Source organism: Peromyscus leucopus, chromosome 18 (assembly GCF_004664715.2).
Source record: "Peromyscus leucopus breed LL Stock chromosome 18, UCI_PerLeu_2.1, whole genome shotgun sequence".
Lineage (NCBI taxonomy): Eukaryota > Metazoa > Chordata > Mammalia > Rodentia > Cricetidae > Peromyscus > Peromyscus leucopus.
Genome location: NC_051078.1, coordinates 15,929,714 through 15,957,687, shown reverse-complemented (window position 1 = coordinate 15,957,687; position 27,974 = coordinate 15,929,714). Strand labels below are relative to the sequence as shown.

Genomic DNA, 27,974 nt, shown 5'->3' with positions numbered 1-27,974 from the left:
ACAGGATGGAGAATTAACCATGTGAGTGGCTTATTCCTGGGGACATAGAAAATGGTCCAATAAAATCTTCATAGGCATTTTCTCTGTGTTGAGTTGTAAGCAGCAAAACTGTCCAAAGTGCAGTGACTTTTAAAATGGGAAAAGGTCTTCCTTCGTATTCGAGCTAGAGCAGAGCTGAGACCTCTTGCTTTTCTCTGTCTTAGCCTCACTCTCAGTCTTGTGGCTGTATGACAGCAGCCATCCCAAGCATCACCTTCAGACAGATCTTGTCCAGAGAAGAAAGACAGCATCCCATGATGGGACTCTTTCTAAAACTCATGAGGTTTCCCCCTCAAATCCAGCAGCAGACTCATTTTCAACACGTGTCACTTGACAAAATCACATTGTGTTCTTCAGCAAAATACTGTAAATGCAGCTGAAGGTAGCATCACTTGGTTCCATATACAGAGAAATCACGGTCTTCTAAAGGAAATGGCTGCCAATCGGGATGAGAACTTAAAGAAAAGTAGGACATTGCTGATAAGAAAACACAGAAGCCCATCTCTGGATAGACCACAGATATTTGTGCACATTTCTATGATGAGGAAAGACTCTTGTTTGGGCCTGAGACCAAAGGGCAGAAAATGTCCTCTACAGGAAGATCAGTCTCCAGAGTGTCAGGTCTTGTTTCTTTCTGATGAGTGGACAAGGAGACTGAAGCAAAGGTTCAAAATATTGTAGCTTACTATCAAGAATAATTACACTTCTAAAAAAAAATTAGCAAGCATTTGTCACTTTTTGGCTTTCCAGCATTTGAGCTCCATTTTTAATCTGGGGCCAATAACTCAATGTGGGATGTGGGAGGAAGGCAAGAACTCCCTCTTGGTGTCAAAATGGAAAGGACAAAATGCTAAATATTCCTTCTCACTTCCCCTGGCACCTAAAGTTGAAGCATGTGTCCTGGCCTCCATCAAGTGGATGCTTCAGCCCAAGACTGTGAATCCTAAAGAAGTCATGTAAAATGTCTGAGAAGCAGAGAGATCATTCCCTGAGATGAGAAGTCGGCACTGAGCGTGGAGTGACAACCACATTAATGGCACCAAGTGAGTCAGCTCTTCTCAGGTGTGACTTTGGCAAGCTATCTTGATTTCTAAGTCTCACGATAACCTTATGGTGGGTTTTGTTTTTTCATCCTTCTCAATAATGTGATGGATCCCTTTTGGTACTTTTAATAAATTCATTTCTACTTAAATCTTCCAGAGTTTATTATATTGTTTGAAACCCAAAATTATGTCTAATGTATCAATAGATGATTTCAAAAAACAAATGCAGACTTTTAATAATCATTTTGGTGATCACTAAATAGTAAATAAAAACTGTAATTTGCAATGTACACAAAGTGGAAGCAGATCATTTTGTAAATGTGCTAGTATTTCACTATGTTGCCAATAGAAGGTATGGGGAATGAGGTGTGTACTTAACAGTCCAGAAAAGCAGTCTAAAGGTTAAAAAAAAAAAAAAAGAATACAATAGCAGGCCGAAAGTTTCACAAATGCTGTGTATACAAGTGACAACAAAAACATTTTTAGTAAGCTTTTGGCTTATTTTAAGCATCTAGAACAGAGGCTTTTAAACTTAGAACCACTGCCCTGTGGAAGGTGACTATTTTAAGCACACAGAGTAAGCCATGAACAGCAAAAGCGATTCCATGTTGCCGCACACCAAAGATACACAAGAGCTGAGCGGTCTTATTTGAGCCTGCCTACTATACTTCGGACAATATATTCAGTACCTTGACCTTGAGAACAGCAGAACAAACAGGTTAGAACCCTCATAGACAACCAAACAAAACAAAGAAAGCTACACTATAGACTGGGGTGTTAATTTTGATTAATATTTGCAGACTTTTTTAAAAAAAAAAATTGTGAGACCAAGTGTGCATGAGTAGCAGAGCATTGAGGGAGAAAGTCTTGTGCAAAAACAAAAGAAAAGTCTGTAGCTTCATTCTAACAGACAAGAGCCAAAGATGGAAAGGAATAAGTTATTATTCCAATTGTCCCTGTTGCTAAATTCTTGTACGAGAGGAACAAAATCCATTACCAGCAGAGTTCCCTGTAAGAAGTTTCAAGCATCCACATAAAGTTTAAACTATAAGAAAAAAAGTGAAGCATTTAGAAAATAAAACTATTTGAGGAGATATAAGAACAGTAGTTGAGTATAATTGTTTGCAAGCCATTCTGAGTCAGAAATCTAAATGTGTGTTTATCCTAAATTTTACCTTCAAAAGTGGCTTCCCTGGACATATATTCAGCTATTTATTCTGGAAACAAAAAGGTGTTTTACAAATTTTAAAAATCCATCACCCTGTTTAATGAATGTAAATATTGAAAAAATTAGTATTTTTTTTTTTTTTGGTAAGAGGTTGTCAAATAATAGCGTGAAGCAGAGTATTTTAATTCTAAACAATCTTCCAGCATTTGAAAAGGGTGTTTTTGTTTGTTTGGATGCTTTAAATTATAGACAATAGCATATCCTCATACCACTGTGGTTTCCAAACACCTCCTATGTAGCAATAATAGATCATAGCATCAATGCCTACGAGCAGGAGTATTATGAGTTACAATACTGCCAGTGCTACATTTGTACTCCATTGCAGAACAACCTGAAGGGGCTCTACACCTGTCAGCAAAATAGTGCAAACATCATAGTCTACAGGGGTGTTTCCAGGTACTAAAATACACCCACCACTCACTGTGGCTGCTAGCTTGAAATATTACCAAGACATAAAATGAATCTGTTGGTAAAATTGAAGTTTGTGAAATGCTTTTTTTTCTGAATGCCCTGATAAAGGGCTTTGACCACTACAAGCTCACAAAAATAGATAAAGTATATCCTGGCAGATTAAAAAAAAAAAAAAAGTGCACTGCCTTTTGTAAATCAAGATGTCCAGTGCTTACAGGAATAGGCACAGTGTCTTCCTAGGATGCCTAGTGCTTGCAGCTGTGTGCATAATGTGTCTTCATTCTTCAATTCTTTTCTCACACAACTGTGACACTAGCAACCAGTGGAGAAGAATATGTAATTCAATCAATCAGGAAAAACATTGTTTATACACTGAAAAATATAGTTAAGAACTTATACTGACCCTTACCAGTCACATGGATTTTAAAAGAAGTTATCTATTTTCTCTAAACTTTAATTTCTTCAGCTAAGAACCATACAGAATAAACTACCTAATAAACGTTCATAAAGAATGACATAAGCCGGGCGGTGGTGGCACACACCTTTAATCCCAGCACTCGGGAGGCAGAGGCAGAGGCAGGCAGATGGATCTCTGTGAGTTCGAGGCCAGCCTGGGCTACAGAGTGAGTTCCAGGAAAGGCACAAAGCTACACAGAGAAACCCTGTCTCAAAACAAAACAAAACAAAACAAAACAAAAAAAGATATAAAAAATTTAGATAATACCTCTCACATAAAGAACTTCCATTTATTTTAATATTCATATTGATGGTAAATAAATACAATGTTTAAAACAAAATGAAAAGCCAAGAGTCAACTTGTTTTTCAGTCTTTCCTCCAAGAGAAGCCAAAATGTCCCAGAACCAAATGGAGAAAGCCTACACGCTAACTTCGGTAAGGAACATGTCTAGAGGAAGTAAAGAGAGGAAGATAAGGGAAAGGGAGGAGAAGAGCAGGAAGGAAAGACAAACAGGAGGGAAGAGGAGGCCGTCCAATCAGAAAAAAGAAGGTCCTCTGGTCCTGGGGTAGACTGTGCTGCTTTTCATACAGTTCAACTGAAGTTATAGGAGCATGAATTATGGATTATAATTGTGGAAACGAGAAAAATGCTGCTGGCATATTTTATTGCATACTGATCTGCCTTTTTTTTTTTTTTTTTTTTTTTTTTTTTTTTTGGTTTTTCGAGACAGGGTTTCTCTGTGTAGCTTTGTGCCTCTCCTGGAACTCACTTGGTAGCCCAGGCTGGCCTCGAACTCACAGAGATCCACCTGGCTCTGCCTCCTGAGTGCTGGGATTAAAGGCATGCGCCACCACCGCCCGGCTGATCTGCCCTTTTTAAGGGAAACTGATGAATACAACTTTTTTCTCTCTTATTTCAGAAATTTGAGTAGGGATTTTCATTTATTTTTAAAGGTTCTTATTTCATTTAAGAAATAAGAATGTTGACTTTCATGCATTACAAATATACATGCACATATTCAGTAATGTACTTATTCACTTTAGCTTTGTAATTAATTATTTGACAAATTAAATGCTGATTAAGGCAGACCCAATGTTTGGAAAACTTGCAATGGTATCAGTATTCTGTGGTATGGATTGAGCACAACAAATCATTATGAAATGTTCACCTTTATGCTTTCAAAATATATAAAACTTCACAGCACTTTTAAGTGGAGCATAGACGCATTTGAGTGAATTTTACAATAGTAATATAGTAATTTTACAATAAGAGTGATTCAGCTATCATCATGATAAATATACCCTACTGTCCGTTTAGGAGGGAGTTAACTTCAGTGTACTATCTCTGTTCTCATGGCTAACTTTTAAGCTTGCCTGAAAATCCACATGCAAGGGAGCAAGTACTCACATACATAAGCCTAAGATTCTCAAATAAAACCCTCAAATACACTTATTGGTACATAACACTTTATAAAACATGGTATTGAAGGTGTTGTTGCTACTGATAATCACCATGGCTTTGTGCCTGCCATTACCTTCAAGCTACCATAATGTTATGAGCACACACCAATAATAATGACATTTCCTTTTTGCTTTTTATCCACACCTCATTGCTTACATTGATTTGCATAAGCAATTTCTGCCCTGATAATTGGAGCCAAACATGTTGTTGTAGGTTACCTTATGGAAGAGAGCAGTTAAATACTAATTAAGAGAAATCTTTCTCTATTCAAACATATTTTGGAAGTTATTGACTTGTTCTCACGGGCTGAGCAGGAAGGTGACTCACTCTCTGACAGGTTTGAGTTTACTTCAAACTTAACAATGACCTTTTTTTAAAAAATATTTTTAATTCTCTGATGTCAACCCATAATAACATGAAGAATGATACTGCCAGGCTCAGATCATTAGAATAATATTGTTTTGTTTTAAAAGAAAAAGTGATAGTACTATAGATTAATTATTTTAATAGCTATTACCTTGGCCTTCCATCAGGGCTGAGAAAAGAATTTGGGAGCATTCATGACACAGACAAAATAAGATATTTAAATAGTATACCCCGAGTCTGTGTGCCGGGAATGTCACTAATTACCAAAGTCCTAGTAGGTAATGCAGTTACTTTCTGGTCATCTTTACTCAGTGGCATTATAGTAGGAGAAAAGTTTGGGGCTGGGGAAACATAAGCTCACTTTATTTTTTATATTCAGAGTCGTCCTTAAACAAAAAGCAACTTTAGACATCCACTGATTTGGTTCTTCTCACTGTGCTTGCCATATCTCAGGAATACTGGCTAACCTGGGGAGATACAATGAGGAACCCGCTGTTGTGATCATTCAAGTCTAAAGTGTGCAAGCCTCAAGATATGCAAACCACCAAAATAACTACTATTCAATTGCAAGGTACCCTATGGATGGGTCAGTAGTATGTCTTTTATTTCTGTACTTATTGTAGAAGATTAATAACTTCCAAACATTTAAATTTATATAGACATGACTGGTATTGAGATACTTAGTATGACTGAATCAAGGTAAATAACATGGACAATACCAATATTGTGATAAATGCATATTAGTTACATGTGATACCAAAGCTACTGACTTCCTGGAAGCTACTTTCTTGACTTGTCCTCTTACATCCACCTTGACTTTATAAAATGCTCATACACAATGTTAAATCCATGTCTTCTTGAACAGTAGAATGGTTTTGAGATTGCTCTGAGTTTGTGGAATATATTACATGGAAGAATAAGTATGTAGAATTTGAAAAAATATATACATTTCTACATCTTGAATATATATATATATATTATTTATAACTGGGAGACATAATCTAACAACAGTAAAGTTTATATTTGATTTCCTCCATGATCCATTTTCAATACAAACATTAAAACTGAAGCTGGTTTATTTAGTGATATCAAGTGCTAGCCCTTTAAGAAGTGGTTCAACACCTTTAAATAAAGCTATCTACAAGTTTATTTAGTAAATAAATGATATTCATAAGCTAAGATTAGTTCATAATTTTGCTAATAAGTCAGGCTAAATTTTTATGCTTGAATTGAAAGTGTCTTTGTTATATTTTAAAGGAGGCAGCACCAATAGAGGATAACAGGACGGACGCTAGCAATACCTGTGTTCCCTGTGTTTGTGTGAAGAATGGAGCATAGACAGGAATGGCAAGAAGGATTAGGACACAGGCTTCAAAAGTCTAAAGTCCCCTGAGTTCTGCCTAGTGTTAAAAACACCTCCCCTTGTTGAGAAGGTAAGTTGGTGTTGAGTGTTAACCCTCCCTTGTCTGAATTCCCTATAACAATGCTCAACAAAAGGAATGCTAATTTTCCTGGAAGCCAACCTCCAGGACACTCTCCTGCCACCAGACCTGTAAACAGAGTCAATTCCAAGGTCAAGGAGAACAGCTAGGAATTCTGACCTTAGGAAAACATAAAACATGTTAGAGAAATCGTTAAGAAATTTCAAAAAGTCCTTAGCAAATAACATGTAAGGCAAACATATGTTAATCACAAAAAATCATAAATGCCTGAAGCAAAGCAGGAAAATAAATATGTAGCTTACACTCCAAGACAACGTCAGTTGAATTTCATGCCAGAAAAATAAAACACATGATCAGCAAAGCCGCAACAGATGCTCCTCTGGTTTTATACAGTTGCATTGCTGCATACACTGATGGCCACCCGGTATCAATACTCAGGAGGACATCAGGAAACTCAAAAACGGAAGTCACTTTTGCACATGCAGCTTGTGGTATACCTCCATCAAATTAAAACAGCGGTCCCAAATTAAAAATATCAAATAAAATTGCCTAACTGATCCACTGCCCTCAATGAATCCTATATTTAGAAACTATGAAAGATGGGAAAGATCTTGAAAATTTATTTTTGCATTTTATAACTATAAGGTTGGAGGCCAAGAGAGATTTCATGGCTTGGAGGAGGCTCAGCATTAATTAAGAGAAATGAGAATTATTTCTCCCTGCTTATTCTATTGCCTCAAGCCTCCCACAAATGCCTGCTGTCATTTTGTGTAATGGATTAAATATAACAGTAGATATGTAGAGCTTGCAAAAATATAATCACTTCTGTGTCTTGAAATATATTATTTATGAATGGAAGATATAATCAACAGCAGAAAAGTTGAAACTAGGTTCATTTTTGCAAGTTCCACTTTCAATTCAAACATAAAAATTTAACCTCACTTATTAGCAAAATTATGAACTAATCTTAGCTTATAAATATCATTTATTTACTAAAGAAGAGGTTTATGATAATTTTCTTGTGATGAATATGTAATGTCTTTCTCCATCTCTTTTAATTTTAGTTTGAAGTCTATTTTGTTAGATATTAGGATATTAGCTACACCAGCTTGTTTCTTAGGTCCATTTGATTAGAAAATCTTTTCCCAACTCTTTACTCTGAGGTAATGTCTGTCTTTGAGGTTGGTAGGTGTTTCTTGTTTGCAGGAGAAGGATGGGTCCTGTTTTCCTAACCATTCTGTAAGCCTGCTTCTTTTTATAGGTGAATTGAGTCCATTGATATTAAAAGTTATTAATGACCAGTGATTGTTAACTCCTATTATTTTAGGTTTTGTTAGTGGTGGTAGTAGTATGCCTGTGTCTCCCTTCTTTGGGATTTGCTGGGGTGAAGTTATCTATTGTCTGTGTTTTCATGGGTGCAGCTAACTTCTTGGGTCGGAGTTTTCCTTCTAGTACTTCCTGTAGGGCTGGATTTGTGGATAGGTATTGTTTAAATATTAATTAATCTTAATTAGTCTCTCCTTTCATCCCAAACCAAAAGGCCCATGAATCTCTGAGCCCCTCCCTTCTCCTTCTTGTGCATCTCTCTGTCAGTATTCCTGGCTCCTCCATCCTCTCTATGGCTAATTCCTGTCAACTAGTCACTGGCTCCACCCCAATCCAAGGTTAATTTTATTAACTCAGTCTCATAGTTTCACAGTGCAATCAAATATCCTACAACAGTTTTTTTTTTCCTCAAAAAGTTTTGGAGTCCCTGCCTGCTGAGGTATATCTTCAATTTAAAATACATATTGCCACACAAATTACTGTGCAATATATAAAATATTGTCGAAACTCTATTTAAATACTTTTAAAAGAAATTTGAATATATAAACTAACCCAGAAGGCTATTAGATAAATTATACCTAATGTATTTGTAAATACTTTTGCTTTTTTTCTTTAAAAAGCTTAGAATAGAGCCGGGCGGTGGTGGCGCACGCCTTTAATCCCAGCACTCGGGAGGCAGAGCCAGGCGGATCTCTGTGAGTTCGAGGCCAGCCTGGGCTACCAAGTGAGTCCCAGAAAAGGCGCAAAGTGAGTCCCAGAAAAGGCGCAAAGCTACACAGAGAAACCCTGTCTCGAAAAACCAAAAAAAAAAAAAAAGCTTAGAATAGTCCGTATAGATATGAAAAAACACAAATTTTGTTTGGTAATAAAGAAGAAGCTACTATAATAGTAGGATAGTATATCATAGCATGAGGGAATTATTTGAGTACATCATGAAAAAATTTAAAGCCAAAAGAATGAAAGAGGAAAGATTGAAAGAAAAATAACTTATGAAAACACCTAGTTCGCAATTTGGATTTGCCCGAGCCAGTAACTATAAACATAATCCATTTGCAAATAATAAACTTTCATTTGTCAACATAGAAATAGCCATGGTTAATGTAAAAACAATTAATAGATTTTCCTCAGAGGTAAATGCTGACATCCCAGAGTAGCCTTTTCAACAACTTGTAAAGTAAGACTCCCCAGGGCCTTGTGAATGGCAAGCTTATTAATATGAACTCTCCAAACACCACGACATAAAAGTGTCTGTTCAGGAGGTCATCTCCAAAATGTACCCCATACATCTTCATGCACAAGAAATGATAATTTATCACCCAGACAGAAGGAGCTACTGTAAACTAATCCAAACTGCTGATGATACACTAAATCAGTTTGAGTGATAAGTATAAATGAAGCTGGAAGCAGAGTACCGAGGGATACAGATCCACCTGATCAATGAGATGTCACAAGGCAAATGAAATGCAATGTTGACAAACATAGGCTCCCTTGGTTGAAAATTAACCAAATCAAGTATTGGAGCATAAAAGTGCACGTTAACAGTAGCTTCAAATGAAGGTTTATTTTAATTTTTTTTTAGCAGTTTCAGATAAAACTGCACAGGCTGGGCCAGTGGAATAGAATATAGGGTGTACTCAAAATAATATATTTTACATACCATAGAAAATATGAGAGGGAAAGGAAAAGGGATGCAAAGACATTCTGCCCAAAGAACGCAACCATAGTCACTCAATCTGATGCGCAAATACGTGTACATAGTTAAAGGGAAATAATAAAAATTGTATGCAGAAAACGATTTCATATCAGCTTGCCACCGGGAATTCAAATTCAATTTCTATTTCCCCTATGAAAACTTAAATGTTTTCTGAAACTGTCACGTTACAAATTCGACGGGGAAAACAAAGTAGTGGGGATAAGGGAAGGACATTCCTCTACATAGTTTATATTCATGGAGGGCACTCTTTGAGGTGAAGGGGGAAAAAAAAGACTTTCTCAACTATGTGATCAGAATGGAGTCTTCGTCCCTCAGCAAATAGAGCCTACATCCTTCAGCAAATACGTTCGATGGATTCAGCTATTCTGAGGGCATCTGTAATGAAAAGGGCTGATTAAAGTAAATTTTGATGGCTGCTAAAACTAATCTACAAAAGTAGCTTGGAAGGAAACTTATTCTTCAATAAATGTGTATGCTCTTCTTATTTGTTGCATTAAATTTATAGTTTGTCATAGCAAATTTAACTCTTGCCTTCGTGTTTTATCTTCCAGCTTATTTTTTGATGAAAATAGAATTCTACTACAAAAATATAGCCCAACCCCAGTTGCAGTTTATTTAAATTTCAAAATGAAAAGCTTACTAAGAACAGATAAGATTGATTGCTCTCTCTGTCTTAGCATAATTGTATTTCAGGTGAACATCAATTTACTTTAAAGGACACTTCTAAGTAGCAGAATGCATCATAAATAATTCATCAATCACAGTGACTAGAAGAATGATTTACTCCAGCAGATTCAATAGAATCAAAGTTCTAATTTTTTATAGTTGTATCTGCTCTACATTTTTAATAATTTTGATATATACAAATCCATTCTTACATTTTCATGCTTATTACCCTAAATGCCATATATACAACTGTCTTTTCTTTTTTTTTCCTTTTATTAAAAATATTTTTTTTCGTACAATATATCCTGATTAGATTTCCCTCCCTCTACTCCTCCCCGTTCCTCCACAGGTCCCCTCCTCTCCATATCCACTACATTTCTGGCTCACATTAGAAAAGAAGAGGCTTCTAAGAGATAACAACAAAAAAATCACATAATTATCTCTTTTCTTTTAAAATGATTCATTTTCCTTTCAAATAAAAGTATTTTATTTTTACTGGGACAAACAGCAACTCTGTGTATCAGTAGTAAAACAAAACATAGACAGTACATAACTGAAAAACAAGTGTAAAATTTTCTCAATTATATAATTTTAGTAAAGTTATCAATTTGTTTTCATATTACTTAACCATCTCAATTACAGTAAATAATAGCAGTTTTTCTGAAGCTCTTATGTAAGTTGTTCAGGATCTGACATGTGCAAAAAGTAGTTCAGTTTGTAAATGCCAATTAAATACCTCTAAATCATATACCCGTTTGGGTTTGGGCAGATGATACACTGAGTATCCTATGACAGTTTTTCTCTTTTATCATACTGAAGGAATGAACCTGCCTTGCACACCTCAAATTTCTCCACCACAGTCGCAATTTGTTATTAGTGATTTCCCAAACTGTGAAATAACCTTAAAAGAAATATAACAACAAGAAAAAAAATGGTAGCAAAAAAAAAATAGAAAGCATTTTACTTACTTGCAAACCCCTCTGAAAAACGGAATGGCCCATAAAATTAGCCAGCATTCTAATTAGAGCAGCACCCTGTGGAAAAAGGTATCGGAAAGAAAAGAATGTCAACAAGTGTGAGTCCGGCAGTGCCACATGTCAATCAAGAAGGGCTCACTCTCTTCACTCTGTTCTATTTGGAAAATATGCAAGGAGGAAAACATAAAATAATATGTCATTTACAGGATGGAAAAATCCATGTTGTGTACACCTAAATGTTTTCTGGATCAAAACCTACTACTTCAAGGCGAAAATCCCTCAGACACAGTATCTCAAGAAACAGTCTGTAATTAGGAGTAATAAATACTTCCATGAACTTGGTACATGGCAAACTTAATAAAGCACGGTGCTTATACTCAAAAGCCCATGATCGGATAACCTAAGGATACTCATGGTAAGAAATATTCATAGCAAAGCATAATTTGCAGGTACTCTAGCTGTTCGCTGAACTCCTAACTCAAGTGGGAATGCTTTACGGCAAAACCCAAGAAGAGAGTGTGAAGCAGTCAGGTTATCTGGGTTCAAACTCTGTCTCTGCTAATGTCTTAACTCTTTACCAGGATGAATGATTAGGCCTCTCTTCTCTTATTTTCTTCTCTTGCAACATAGAGTTACCAAGAATCCTATACAGTGAAACATTTTTGAAGATTAATTAGTGTGTATGTATGCATGTATGTATGTATGTATATGTGTGTGAAGTACATACATTGTAATTAGTGTATATGTGTGTGTGTGTAAAGTACGTATTTCAAAAATTAGTACATACAAGTGTGTATGAAATATATATATATATATATATATATATATATATATATATATAAAGAAGTTGTGTGTGTATCTGCGTAGAATAGTGCAAAACAGGGTCTGAAAGATAGTGTGAGTCATCGATGCTATTTTCATGGTGGCCCAATATTTTTGTCATATCTATTTCTTATAGAGGCTAGATGCAGTTATATGTACCTATATCTAAGGAAGTGTATGTAGTTAATATATTTTGATTAATAAAATAAAATACTAAATTAGAAAATTGAATACTACTATTATAATGAATATAGAACACTATCAGTGCAAAATGTGAATAAGTAATCAACTTGAAGCCATCCAAGTGATGAGGGGCTAGCCAGGATGATCACAAACCTGAATGTAAACTACAAATTAGTCTTCTAGACATCACCAGTTCATACTGAGCTGCTCAGGGGTTATTAAGCAGTGACTGTTTAAGTATAAATGACAGTCTAGATTTAGTGGAAATTCCTTTGTGCCTACATATCCCTCTCCACCATCCTTACAAATGCACATACTGCAGTAACTCCTCTCTCCAAGGTGTCTCTTTTAACTTGTATTAATGCACATCAGTTGTACATGCTGATGAGGTTCACTATGACATCTCACTGCACGCATCCAGGGTATCCTCTTCAAAGAGAGAACCCTAGAATACTCATCAGTCCTCCACTGCCCTGCCACAAGTCAGTCCAGCAACACAACTGAGATTTTCTACTGTTTGACACTAAAACTGTTCCCTTTAATTTTAGAACGGTGGTGCAATATAATATTCTCACTCCATTAGTCAATCACCCTTAAAGCATTCTCATAAAAAAAAATCTCAATTTCCCGAAGAACTTGTTCCTCAAATGAGAATGTTATCATCATCATCTCAACAAATAATGAGCTGACAAACCATAAAGTTTTATGCCCCTCCAGATATATTTCCCTCTCTCATCTTCTACTCCTTTCTCTCTCTATCTGTAATATTTTGCTTCTTGCTCTCTGTCTTCTGCACACTTGTATAAGTCCATAAAACATAAGCATTTATGATTCAATCTGGGGAGCGGGTGAGAATCCCCTGTAGAAGGCATCAGCTCTGCTCCCTGAATTTCCTTGACAAGCTCTCCTCCTATGTATTTTCCAATCTAGTCTACCCACCCTGAGGGGAAAATCTGTCAGTTCTTCAACAACACTAACCCCTGGCACCTGGGGAGAGAGAGACACCTAGGCAGTCAGCTCCAACTTCCCTTCAGAGCAGAAGAGCCATCTTCAAATGATTTAAGTGATTCCCTCCAGGTAATGATGACTTGGTCCCTTGTCGGGCTATAAAAACTATCAGTTTGGCGTGAACTAATGACAAAAGAGTACTTTGTAATCATAAAGAATGGCCCTGTTTTTCTTGTCTTAGCCAGGCTGGAGCAGGGTGCTGAGAAATAAGACATAAAAATATAGCCAATATTCAAAAGTCATAATAACACTGAGCTCTTCATTATTGTTATATCCTCTAACTCCATTATATTTCAGAAAACATATTATCTGGATATTTTGATGTTGCCTGGAGCAGTCTACACTCTTCTATATTTAACTGACCTTTTCTGGTGATTGCTAATTTTTAAATGCCTATTTTAAAGAAGTCTGCAAAGAGGTGTCAGGTGGGCTGACCAAATGTTCTTTAGTCAGTATATAGGACACTTACTATGCATGGCTATAACAAAGGCCACACGTTACAGCATAGCTAAAGTCACCACACATACTTCTGTCTTGAGGAAAGTACTGAATTACATTTCTCTGTATCTTGAAAATATGTATTTACCTAGCTGACCTCACTTATAACGTGGCAAATTATCTTCACTTGTGACTGAAAGTGCCAGCCTCAAGAAAACGAATTGGACATTTAAGAACCTTGAGGGGTTTATGGAATGAAATTGTATTGTTTCTTAGGAAAAGTCATCATGACTTTATAAAGCAAGATCCAGGGGGATATACTGTGCTATCTGACTGATTTGCTTAGGATATCATAAACAATATGTCACAAAAAAGGGGTTATAAACTCAATCATAGTTTAATAGTTTTTCTTCTTCTGACCTTTATTTTTTTTTTTTTGGTTTACTTGGTAATAATCTGAGTACCTAATGATTTCAGAGATGACACTCAATATATCCAGAGAAAGGACCCCCTCTCCTCAGATTTAGCACATTCCTTCCCTGCAGTTGGCTAAGATGAGCTCCCTTAATTCAATAATGGTTGACAAAGAGAGAAACTGTCTGCACATATGGCAATTACTTTGTATTCTTGAACACTAGCTATTCATCAAGGATATAGCCTTTATTGTTTCACTGGTATGTTTTCACAATATGTAATCACTCTTGAAGAGAAGGTAATCTTACAAACTCAATTATTTCCCTAGCATATGTTTAGTGAGATGGTAGTTTGGTCAATATCCCACAGAATACAAATAGGGTTGATGTAAATAGACCTCATCCCTATGGGATTGAAGGGTCTAAAGAGTGACATTTCTGTTATACCTGGAAAGGTGGACATGCCCAGGCCCCATCTACATGATGTAAGGGGAATAGTATTTACATAGTCAGGCAGGTGAGGAGGTGAGAGACATGAAATATCGAAGGTCATACAGATAGGAAGGCATGAAGCCTCATAATGGGAGATTGTGTGGGAAGTAAGTTTGAAGCAGATTTTAGAAGTTTGAATTGCAGAACTAAAGCATGTTGGAAGTGAGGGATGTTGTTTTTCTCTCTTGGGGGGCCTGCCACTCAGCTCCTAAATAAGTCACACATGGAGGCTTATTCTTAATTATGAATGTCCAGCCTTAGCTTGGCTTTTTTCTTGCCATCTTTCCTTAACTTAAATATCCCATCTATCCTTTACCTTTGGGCTTCTCCTGCTGTTACTTCTGTAAATCTTACTTCTACTGTGTGGCTCACCCCTGATGTCCTCCTCCTTCTCTGGCTCCTAGATCTCTCTCTTCCCCCAGATTTCTCCTTCTATACATTCTCTCTGCCTGCCTGCCCAACCTATTTCTGTCTCCTGCCTTATTATTGGCTGTTCAGTTCTTTATTAGACCATCAGTGTTTTAAACAGGCACAGTAACACAGCTTCACGGAGTTAAACAACATAATGCAACATAAACAAAAGTAACACACCTTAAAATAATATTCTACTGCAGAGGGCTTAAGTATGATACCCCAGAACAGGTAAGATAACCAGAAATAAACAAGAGGAATGAGTGGTAGCAAGACAGTTTAACAAATGTGACAGAGGCAAGTTCGATTTCTAGTCTTAAGACAGGAGAAGATGACCTTAGAAGACGTGCATAGATACACACTTTAGGAGAAATTAGCTAAGCTGGTAAAAATCACTTGGAAAAGGTGAAGTTTTCAAAATAGGAAGAGAAGCAGAGGATTAGAGGAAGGAAAGGCAACAGAGAAATGAGCTATGGGAGAGGGCATAGCTGGAGGCATAAACAGGGTTGGGAGTAAGAATGCCAGAGGAATGGGCTCTGGTTTCAATGAAGGCAACAGAAAATACAATCTATAGGGCTTTCTACAGACCATATCACCTTCTCTGTAGTGCTCAGGATAAACACTCAGGAATTTAAAATTAAAAGCAAAGGCGGGGGGATGCCAGTGTGTGACAAACAGCTGAAAGCGACCTGGGTATGAGCAGAGTCAGGGAAGGACAAGGCTGGGGCTTATGCTTTTAACTTCAAGGAAAATAATATTTAACAAAGGAATGGTGTGGGATAGTCTGTATGTCAAATTACTCTGATTGGTCAATAAATAAAACACTGATTGGCCAGTGGCCAGGCAGGAAGTATAGGCGGGACTAACAGAGAGGAGAAAAGGAAGCATAGGTTTCCTGAGAAAAACCTGAAGAGGGAAAGGGGAGCGAGAGGTCACGAAGAGATTTTAGAAACCAAAGCACAAGACGGAAACAGTCTGAACACAACAGACTTCAGCTGTACAAGGAGGCATGGTCTATCTGTCTCTCCACTAAGGACCCACCACCCAAAACACTTCCTAGTACACAAATGATTTTCAGATAAGCAAAGGTCTATCTCTTTCAACGATGCAAAGGCAGTCTTTAGTTTATGTCATCCTGAAAGTAGAACTAGATTTCCAAATAACTGCAGTGAGGAGGGAGGAGGGAAACTTGTGGAGTGGTAGAAAGCCCTGTCTTAGCAGAAATCATTCAAAATGTATCATTCACTAAGGAATAATGGTGCGATAGAGTCATGATGTAACAAAGAAGGTATTATTATTTTGTCTAATCAGAAGTTTGAGGCTCAAAAAGATTGTATAACTTGCTAAAGTGACCCAAATTAAGTAAAAGACGTATGATTAGAAACCCACTTATACCCAACTCCAAATCATTCGCTTTAACTGATGTAGGTTACTGTCTTAGTATCTGCAATCAAGATAGGATCTAGACACTTTTGAAAATCATTGTACAAAATGAGAACCTAGAGAGAAAAATGTTGTGGAATATTATTTTAACTAGGCAAAGATGTGTTACATTTATATTGCAGAATATTACTTTATGACTTTAACTGTGTAAAGGTGTAATACATTTGTTTATGTTGCATTTGTTTAATGATGGAAGGGTGTGTGTCTAATTATGTAAAAATGTGTTTGCATTTGTTTCCCCTTGCCTGCCTAAGGCACCTGAATGGTCTAATAAGAGGTTAAGTAGCCAATAGCTAGGCAGAGAAAGGATACGTGGGGCTGGCAGGCAGAAAGAGTAATTGGAGGAGAAATCTAGGCTCTGGGAGACTGAGGAGAAGAAGAGAGAAGAGAAAGAGGAGAAAGGGAGGCAGGTCAAGCCACCAGCCAGTCGGACAGGAGAAGCAGTGAAAGTAAGATACACAGAAGGAAAGAAAAGTAAAAAGCCCCCAGGCAAAAAGGTAGATAAAAAGAAACAGGTTAATTTAAGTTAAAAGAGCTAGCCGGAAATGAGCCTGAGCTGGGCTGAGCATTCGAAACTAGTAATAAGTCTTTGTGTGATGATTTGGGAGCTGGTTGGTGGTTCAAAAGGAAAGGCCTGGCTACAGGAAGAAAAAGAAAACGGAAGTGGTTAGAATTATTCAGTTTAGAATTAGTAGCATTCTGACAGCCCAGGAGGAAAGGAAACTAATCCAATAAGATGTGAAATGACTTTCCAATACTCTCAGGCTGGAAATTAAGTGGAACATTTGGAGGACATGGGAGAATAAGGCATGTTGTTATACTGAGAAACACCAAGCTGCCTTAGCACAAGTTCAGTGCAAACCCAAGGCTACAGGAGCCTGCAGGTTCTGCATCCCGCCCCCCTTGGAAAATCAGGATTAATTCAGTAGAGCAGTTGGCAGTATGAAGATCGCCAAGTAGGATCTATCTACCTTGGGTTTGTCGCAGTCATCAGCTGGTATTCAGTCTCTACTAACAGGAGTCTAAACAAAACTGGAAGTTTCTTTTCAAGCCCCGTAAAAGTCTTTGGGTAATGAACCTTCTGTTCTGCGGGCATATGCTTTATGGTTCATTCTACTGTTAAGCTGGAAGGAGGTGAGTAACCCCACATCACTGCTTCCACTTTGCAGATGGGAGAGACTGAAGCAAAGGGATGAGACCATTTGTTCAATATCTGTGGCCACAGTCAGTATTGGAACTTGTCTCTGACCCAATTAGCTTCCATCTACTTCATTGTTTTTAATTTTAGTTCCTTAAAGGGCAAAGAAACCTGTGCAGTGAGAAAGTCCTGTTCTATTCTGCACCGTTGAAAGGGTTAGTATATTGATTTCAAAATCAAAGTGCTTTTCAAATGTTAACTTTCAGAAAGATGTCTCTTCACTAAGCATGGACACACACACACAGAGCACAGCATTCTGACATAATCTGTTAATGTAGAATGTCTTTGGACTGAAGGAAGAGAATACATTAAATCCTCCCATGGTTTTTGTAAAAAAACCACAATGCTTTCTTCTTTTAAAGATAATATGAGCTATTTTAGCATGTGAAAAAATGGGGTGGGGGAGGAAAATACCTAATCTTGAATATCCCTGACTCACATACTGATCTGATCAAACTCCCTGCCTCCTTATTCTCTTTCAAATTCATAGACTCTTTCATCCATCAGTTGTTACATACATATGTCTGTGTGCACATCAGTACATAGATATAAGCTGCTCAGTCTGTAAAATATTTATATACATACGTGTGTGTGTGTGTGTGTGTGTGTGTGTGTGTGTGTGTGTGTGTGTTTTCAGAGCTGATCATTTGGTACTGGATAACAAATTGGTATGATCTTCCCTGGGGGGAAAAAAACTAGTTTCCTGCTCTCAGTATGCTCTAGTTGCCTGTAATTATATCATAATCTAAAGGAAAAGAATAAGAGTAGACAGAGGATGAAAACGGAAATAAAATTAATTCTAATCATGAAAGCAAAATTAATGCCCAATTGCTCCATCACCCAGGCTTAGAACCTTGGAGTCCTCTTTGATTTATTGCTTCCTGAGGCCAAGCCTCTACCTCTGTGAAGCTGAATTATTTCACGGCCTCTTAATGACAGCCCCTGATGCATTCTCACCCTCACAAATCTATCCTGTGGGCCACATCAAACCAATTTTAATAATTACTTCGGAAGCCTAATGTCTGCTAAGCTCTCTTGTTCTGCTGTCAACTCAAGCTTGTTAGGTAATTTAGATATCTACTACTACACTTAAGAGGTAGCAGTGATGACAGCGACAACGCTATTGTTTCAGTTAAGAACAAGGAGGTCCACCTGTATTTTTTGACTGCTCATTAAAATTATTCATAAAATAGTTGGAATATTGTTTGCCATATAATAGCTTCAAAAAATAGCTCTATTGAATTGTGGTCATCTAAGTTACTTGTCTCCCAAAATCTTTACTGCTAACCACCATCCTAAGGTTATAATCAGGCCATAATAATTCCCAAACTACAGAGGTAAGGACAGGCAGATAAGTTACTTCAAGGATACCCTGGTCTACATAATAAGTTCCAGGACAACCAGAGCTACACAGAGAGACCATGTCAAAAACCAAAAGAAGAGTATGGATGAACATGATACTGTCTATAGAGATAAATCAAAGTGAAAGGATAAAGCTAAGAGCAAAGTTAACAAAATGGGAAACCAAAGAAATGGTTACATGATCAAAAAGGCAACATAAGAATCTATAAATAAAGAACAATAAAAAAGTAAGGTTCTAGACTTTAAAAATGACCAAGGGAAAAAGACAAGAAAAAAAAATCACACAAATGAGTGACATTAAGGGGGAGAAGGTAGGCTTTAACTATAGAAAATGTTAAAAATTAAAGTTACTATAATTTCTGTCAACTTTTGTATTATATATGAAAATTCTGATAGAAAGAACTTTCAACATATTTTAATTTTTTAAAAAATGATCAAGAAGTTAAAAGGCTAACAAGAGGTTCAAAAATCATAAATTCTAAATTTACACTCTCCAAAACAAAGTTGACATGTAAGCAAACTTTTAAGGGAATTTTATAACATGTAAATACTTTGTTCTAGAAAAAGTACAACAAATTAACTGAAAAGATAAAAAATTCCTAACTTTAGATGATATGGAGAAACTACTATGCAATCTATGAAAATAAGTGTATATGTGTGTGTGTGTATTTGGGTAGAATGATTCTGGAAATTCCACTTATATAAAATAGCATATATAGCACATATATTATGTAATATATTAATATGAATGCAACTTAATCAGTGAATTACACCTTGTTATATATAGAAAGCAGGGAATACAAAGTGACAGGGAGATTTACTTTATAACTTAAGTTGTAAATGTATTGCATTAACGTTTTAAAGAAGAAAATTCATTTAACTTCAATATCTAGGAAGGACTTTTGATAAGATTATTCAAACACTTTAAAAATTATTGCATATCTTAATAAACTAGGAAGTAATAGGAATCTATTAGTGTATCTTAGGGCATCCTCCAAAAAATAAAGTCAGTGGTGAAGCATTTTACCAGTTTCTGTGAACACGGAAATGCACTCTATTAATACTTATATTTAAAAGTACAATGAAAGAACTGAACTAACAAAAGAAATGCAACAAAAGAGATACGAAGCAACAAGTAAACATTATTCAGCAATGATGTGAGGTTCTTGTGAAAACTAAAAACAATCTATGGAATTAATCTATAAAATCAATACAATAATGCATCAATGCTGACCAAAACAAGATCAATCAATAAAAACTTAAAAGTCTAGTGTATCTTTGAAAACTAATCAAAGGAATAAATTCATAGAATCCTGTTCTCAAAAGAAGATACGAACAAAGGAAAAAAAAAGCCAAAAGCAATAAGGAGAATGTCAAAGGTATTCAGCTCTCGACAGGGAAAATTATATAGCTTAACCAAACACACAGCACTATAGATGGATGACTACATTTACCGTAAGGATAGTCATTACAAACATCAAATTTTTCACAATCATACCTTCTTCTAAATATTTTTCAGGGTTTTTTTTAAATCTGAAAATTCACAACGATAAATTAACAGAATTTTAACTCGGAGAAATGTAAAAATAAATTTTACTTTGCATAACGTACCTCTGAATCTGGAGTGGTTATAGCCCAGAGAGCAGTGATAGGCTGGGAAGTCAGGATATGGACTATGAAGTGACCTATCCTGATGTCAGCTGTAGCTGAGTGATGATACTTATTCTTAAAGGACCAGTAGAAAGGACAGTGGGGAATTCGATATAAAATACTGAAATGATCAATTATCCAATCAAAAATTAAACTACATTTGATACCATAACAGAAAGAAACAGTAACAAATATACAAACTGGCAATTCATTAAAGACCTCCAAAAAAAAAAAAAAAAAAAAAAAAAAAAGACCTCCAAATAAAAATACGAATGTTTAAAAATATTAGTAGAAAATGTAAGAAAGTAGCTTTGAAATTTGATAATAAAAGGTGACATTAAAAATCAAAAGTAAAAAGTCTACAAAGTGGACAGACCGACACTAAACTTAAAATCCTATATGAAAAATAGACAGTAAAATTGACCTATCAGTCTCACTACCAACTAACAGCTAGTTTACAAAATACAAAAGAAGATTTCTCTTTAACTAATGATAAAAAAGAATAATCAAACATTAAAAAGACAAAAGCAAATCTACTGGATTATGGGAAATAGATATAAATTGAAAATTCAAGAAATAATAAAACTCATAAAAAGAATCTGAGGAGTAAGGAAATACAAATTAAAACCAGTATAATGGTGTTATACAGTCATAAACCAAAGAAGCAGTTGAAACTGAGAAAATGCCAACCATCAGGGAAGACTTGGAATATGGTTTCCTAGGTGCTCCTAACACATCATGTACACAGGTACCAATGCCTGACAAGAAAGGGCATGCCAAGGTAAACTTACAGATTATGATTAGTTGGAACATGGGTAATAATTCCATGCTTGCTAGATGTAAAAAAAAAAAAAAAAAAAGATGCAGAATATAACCCACATTCTAGACCAAACAGCAGTCAATTAACAACTTAGTAGAATGATGTTGTGAGTCAAGAGAAAGTTTGGAGTAAGAAAGACCAGACTGCCATGTGGAGTAATTACAGATGTGGAGGGCAAACAAAGCATGAAAAAAAGAGCCCTGAGCTTCTCAACAAGGGGAGGTTACAGAAATCAGTCCAATCCATAATAAGAAAAAGAATGAAGGGAAAAGGACCAATGTTTTAGTAACAACCCAAAATAGTGTTTCTGCGGAGAATATTCATTGTTATAAAATGTGCTTCAAAGAGTGAGTGAACTGAGATGAAGACTAGTAAAATTTCTCAATGTGAAATTAATTTTAGACATGATGGAAGAGATTTGATCAACTGGTAAGAATAAAAGCTCCCAGCAATTTTAAAAGAAAGAGAATGGTGAAAATATGTGGGTTTTTTTCTCTAAAAGAACATAAGACTAGGTAAATGTAGATCAAGGAACTTTCTTAGTGAGATGAAAACATTATAATATTTTATACAGACCAGAGTGATTGAGTAGAGAAAGAAAAATTGGATGAATCACAAGAAAAAAAGGCAATGCTGTAGAACTACCTGGAGTAGACAGCAGGCTGAGTCCAGCATACGGTGGAGGGGTGTTCACATCACAGCAAAGACATTCATCCACTTCAATGAAGAGCCAGGGAAATGAAAGACAAGGTTTGACAGGCAAGATGCAAGGGATTAGAGATGAGAGGACACTGACTCCTTTATTGTTTCTGTTATTTCAGGGGAAAAAGAAACAGAGTCATCCTATGAAGACAAGTAGGAATCAAAGAGTGTAGACAATGAGGAAAGAAAAACAAGGATCCACTGTCCATCACACTGAAAAATTATCTTGGGAAATGTAAACGCCAAACCTTACCCACCAGTAATTCCTGACCAGTCCACATAACATAAGGATGTAATGAAAAAGATGCCATTTGTAACAATGCTTTTAATTTACTCAAATCCATGAACATGAAGACGAATTTACAAATATGCCTTTATTCTTGTTTTATGGCAGCTATGAATATAAACATGTGGATGAAATGATATTCTATTTGATCACTGGATGTCTGCTACTGTAACAAGTATCCAATGGCATCAACTTATAAAAGGAAAAAGTTTATTTCAGCTCACAGTGACAGAGACTCTAATCCATGATTGACAGGCAGTGTAGCTATGGGGTTTGTAATGAGACCACACACAATGCTGGGAGCTCATGGCAGAGCACAATCACTTGCATCATGGCTGAAACCGAAAAGTAGACACAGAAGCAAGGAAATGAATTCCTGCTATCCATAAGAGGTGAGGGCTTCTGGGAAGTCACTGTTTTTTACCTTCACTTTCTGCCACCTTCCAGATGCACTCTGTGACCTTGCCCTTGACATATGGGCCTTGGAGGTCATTTTAACCTATAGCAGGTGATCTGTTATCTCTAGGAAAAGAAAGCAGGATGTAGAATAGGAAAGGGATGGATGAGGGCTTTTAACTCTATTACTTTACTCATTTGACAGAACATTAGTAACTATGTCCAACAAAATAGTGACAATTTACTGTTTGGTTTTGAGGTAATGAATATATGACACAATTTTCTATATGTCTGAAATTTGTCTTAGGATTTTTATTTAAAAATGACAAATATACTTATTTGGAAAAATTGTCAGCCTATACACCTTACAATCTCATTATCAATTCTACATGTTATATAAATGTCTTATCACTCAAACTCTCTGATGTATTTGTAGCAGTTCCTAGCAGTATTTTTGTCATATAGTTTGCTTATTTAAAACTGACTTATCCATAGAGAATAATGTTGACTAGAAGTAGCCATAGACTTAGTATAAATCTTCCCACAATTATGATTATATGAATAATCATTTGCTTGAAAAATTAACATAATAACCTCATCATAGAAAAGCGTGTTTTTGTAGTATGTGACAATTAATACAGAGATCTACAACTGGTCAACTTGGAGAGAATAAGAGACTTCAGCATTCTCAGTCCAAAATGTGATGTCCATATCACACACCTCTCCACAAGACTCAAGGATCTATGCAGAAGAAGACATGAAAAAAATGAAAGATCCAGAGGAGATGGATGCCTTCAAGGAAACAGTTTTTCCCATATACAATAGAGTAGATGCTCATATAAAGTCACAGTGGTTGTAAAAGAATGCACATGACCTGCACATGCTCAAGCCAGACAAAATCCCAGCATAGAGCAAGGAAGGTTTTCATGCAGTCACATGCCTAGCTGTGGAGGAGTTTTAGTATTTGATTGCTGCTGGGATATAGAAGCCAGTCAGTGGAGTGACATCTGGTAGTAACTACACTCCAGAGAAGAATCAACACCCAGGAGTAGTTGGCCAACATAAACTGGACTTCATGAGTGGACAGAAGGAAGGGAAAAAATAGGTGGGTAGGGAGGTAGGCAAGGAGTTGGGGGAGAGGACTGGATATGTTCAAAACATATTGTATGAAATTCTCAAAGAATTAATGACAACATTTACAAAAATCAACTTAGTAGTTAATATATGGTAACTTATGCAAAAATATGAAAGTATTAACAAGTGTTACAGAATAGCAATAAAATATTTATTTTAATTTTTTAAATCCTAAAATGACACAAACCAGGGTTGACTGGATAAAAGGGATTTAATTTTGTTTTCAGAAGTTAAGGCAACATAATTTGCTGAAACATGGTATGTACTCACTCATAAATGGATATTAGCCTTAAAATAAAGTATAACTATGCTACAATCCACAGACCAGACAGAGTAGGTAACAAGGAGGGTTCAAGTGGGAGATGCCCAGATCTCACTGGAAAGGGGAAGTAGAAGAAATTTTGTAAGTGGACTGAGAGCAGGTGGGGATGGAAACATGAGCAACGAGGTTGGGAGGTGTGGGGAGCATTTGGAGGTCAGGTAGAAATGTGGCACAAGGGATTCTCCCAAGAATTTACAAGGAATGGGCCCAGCTAAGACTCCTAGCAATAGCAGACACAGCCTGATCTGGCCATCTCCTGTGATGAGGCAAGACTTCCAGCAGAAGGATTGGGACACTAACCAGCCACATAATCTTCAACCTACAGTATGCCCTGCCTAAGGTAAAGGTAGCCTAGAGATTTAGAGAGTGCCCAATCAATGACTGATTTAGCCTGAGACCCATGTCAGAAGAGTGAACCCACCCCTGATACTTCCTGGAGTGCCAGGATCCACAGGCTGGATGACCCAGAGACCTAGGATAGAACCAAACATGACTGGAGGGAAAAAAAAGTCAATATAGTGATACCTAACAATATTATGCCATACTCATAGATTAGTGCCTAGCTCAATTGTTATCAGAAAGGCTTCATCCAGCAACTGTTGGAAATAGATGCAGAGACCCATAGCCAAACATTAGGCCAAGCTCAGGGAATCCAACTGAAGAGAGGCAGGAAGGATTGTGGGAACCAGAGGGATCAAAGACATCACAAGAAAACCTACAGAATGAACTAATCTGGGCTAATAAGAGCTCACAGAGTCTGAATTGGCAACCAGGGAGCCTGCATGGTACTGACATAGGCCTTCTACATTTATGTGATTGTTGTGTAGCTTGGTCTTCTTGTGGGACTCCTAACAGTGGGAGCAGGAACTGCCTATTACTCTTTTGCTGGCTTTTGGGACCCTATTCCTCATAAGGGATTGTCTTGCCCAGACTTAATACAAGGGGAGGAGTTTAGTCTTACTATGACTTGATATGCCCTGTTTGTTAATATCCATGGCTGGCCTGCCCTTTTCTGAACAGAAATGAAAGAGGAGTGGATTAGGGTGTTCAGAGGGGGAATGGGGAAAGGAGTTGGTTGAAAGGAGGAAGGGAAAACAGCAGCTGGACTGTACAATTAATTAATTAAAGAAAAATTCTAAATTCTTTTGAATCACAAGTTCATTGGTTACATACACCAGACTGAGAAAATCTTCAAAGAGGTCAATATCATTTGTGTTTTTGAATGTCAGCCAACAGATAGTGTCCTCATATATTGTGGAATCATTGTTCCCTGTCATGGCTTGACTATCACAGCTGGAAATCTATGTGAAATTTGGTGCCTTTTAAAAGCTACAGAAATAAGTAATGTTCATGAATTTAGCATGTATCATGTCAAACTTGTTATGGAAATAATGTTTTAAAAACATGCTTACATTATATGCTAACAAATACCACAAATTTAAATGCTTGATCTCACCATTATCAATTGGGTTTTAGATGCATTCCAATATGAAATACTGTCCTAATTTTTGCCTAATATAAAATAAGGCATGGTTCTTGATAAGTAGTAGTACTAGATTTAGTTTATCAGTAAATAAAAGAACTTAATATGTAAGCAGTAATATATAGTTTATTAATAGTTGATTAATACTAGTAAAGGGGATTATAATTGGACATTTATTTAAAAGTTAGAGTAGAGCACTAACATGGAATAGACTTTTTATTAAAGTGTATATTTTGTAAATAACCCAAACATTCACTTTTGCCACTAGTAGTCAAATGTCAAGTATTCAAATATTTGAAAACATCGCTTCTCGGCCTTTTGGCTAAGATCAAGTGTAGTATCAAATATTTGAAAACAGCTCACAAACAACTTTATATAACCATTTCATTATATGGTTGGCCAAAAGCTTCATTTACATGATTCTTTCTTAAGTTTTATAATATATAAATGGACATGCAAAGATAGATATAGATGAATATTATGTTAAAGTCTAGCATATGCCAGACCCATTAACATGTTTATTATTGTTATTATTATCGTTATTGTTATTATTTTGATGATGATGATGCAATTCCTGCTTTTTTCTCTTATGTTGCTCTATATTTTTACCTCTGCATTTGATAAATTTTTAATTCTTCAAAATACTGCTTTTCCCTTTCTTTTTCATATACCATTGTGTCCATTTTACAGAGTATCCCAGGCACTGAAGATTCAAGAACAAGTAGAGATATCCACTGTAGCTAAGAAGAGATTGATCATTAAAATACCTACTCTTTACTGCTCTAAAATGTTCTTACTTACCAACTCATATGCTGGCCAATTATTAACTTTCAGTCTTTTTGGTAGAAAATGTAGAATTACTATTCAAGTTTCAATCCTCTTTTGGCTCTTGAGGTTAGAATTTATGTTGTGTTGTTGAGACAATGATATTTAGTTGTTCTATTGGAGATATGTAATAATTAAAACTATTCTTTTAGAAATGAAATTGCAAAGACATTCCTCAAAAACTGTAAGATCAACTCGTATCACTTTCAAACAAATTTGTTTTGACTATGTGGGTAGTGCATCAAACTGTCTGTGCTCAGCCACAATTCACCTTTTTCCAGTGCCACTTTGAGTGGCATTCTACTTGGCAGTGTTCTAGCTTGAGACCCCAGTGACAATGTGTTTGTGGCATCTGAGTTTCAGGTGCATGTCATTTTATGGCTTTTATTTAAAAAAAAAAAGAGGTTTTTACAGAAGAAGAAGAAAGATCCTAAGTATAGAATAGTAGAACACAGGTGATATGAGGGGGTAAAGGAAAAGAGGGAGATTCAAGTGGGGTGGAGGATGAGGGAGGAAGAAAGAAGGTAAAGTGGGAAGAGGGATAATAACACTAAGGATGTTTGGAAAAGCCATGTGGCAATCTACTATTTTATAAGCTTCCTCTATAAAAGAGTTTAAAAGTTGTTACCCTATACAGGGAATGTTATTCCTACCAGAGGACATGGGTTGAAAATAAAAAGTATACCATGGACACAGGACACACAGATATCAAGCTGATACTAACCAGAAAGTTTCATACTTACTGGCTATCTCTCATATTACTAGAAGGTGCTATGTAGGCTGCTGACCGAGAAAAGTCACCAGCAGTCTTTCCCATCTGTAAACTCTGCAAGCTACAATAACCTCCTGGGAGAATGCCCATGGGTGCATATGAATAGAAAAATGACATTTAAGAGGAAAAACTCAGAGTGCACTGTATGTATATTCTTTGTGGAAACAACTATGGTTTATTGGTCTAATTAGGAAACTCCAGGATCAAATATGCTTCCCTAGATGTCTTGGTTTGGGTGGATAAGTGCATCATTGTCCAGCAATTTTAAAGCAAGGCTCCATAGAAAATGAAGGAAATTCAAGTCAAGAAGACAAGACTTGGAGGTCAGCTCTCTAGAATCATGGGCATATGTTCCACATGGATGAAATTTACTGGACAGAAGCATAAATAACCCTGTCCTTCATATAGACTCAAGACTGCTATTTGTGGGTTTTTTTCTTATGAAAATGGAGATGTGCAATCCACTTACTCATTCAGAGAAGATGTCTCCAGACTTCCCCCTGCACTGAAGCTTTACCTAGCTATTGCTCTGAGCCTCTCATATGTTCTGACACCATTGACAAGGACAAAATCGTAGTATATTTTTTCATTAAACATCCATATGAGGAATTCTTCAAGGATGGGCTCACACAAGGGGCTGATGAGATTATTTACACAAAAGGACCATCATTGAGGTCAAGAAC

At 36.4% G+C, this 27,974-nt stretch overlaps 1 protein-coding gene and 1 pseudogene across 2 annotated transcripts in view; one reads left to right on the top strand and one right to left on the bottom strand.

The window, feature by feature from the left end:
- Trhde (thyrotropin releasing hormone degrading enzyme) overlaps positions 1 to 27,974 on the bottom strand; it is a 402,871-nt gene that overhangs the window by 118,424 nt on the left and 256,473 nt on the right. For both annotated transcript variants that reach the window (XM_028877977.2, XM_028877978.2), the window contains one exon: positions 11,123 to 11,188. In XM_028877977.2, the coding sequence (XP_028733810.1) occupies positions 11,123 to 11,188 (66 nt within the window). The remainder of the gene's footprint in view (positions 1 to 11,122; positions 11,189 to 27,974) is intronic.
- LOC114699059 lies at positions 25,997 to 26,079 on the top strand (annotated as a pseudogene).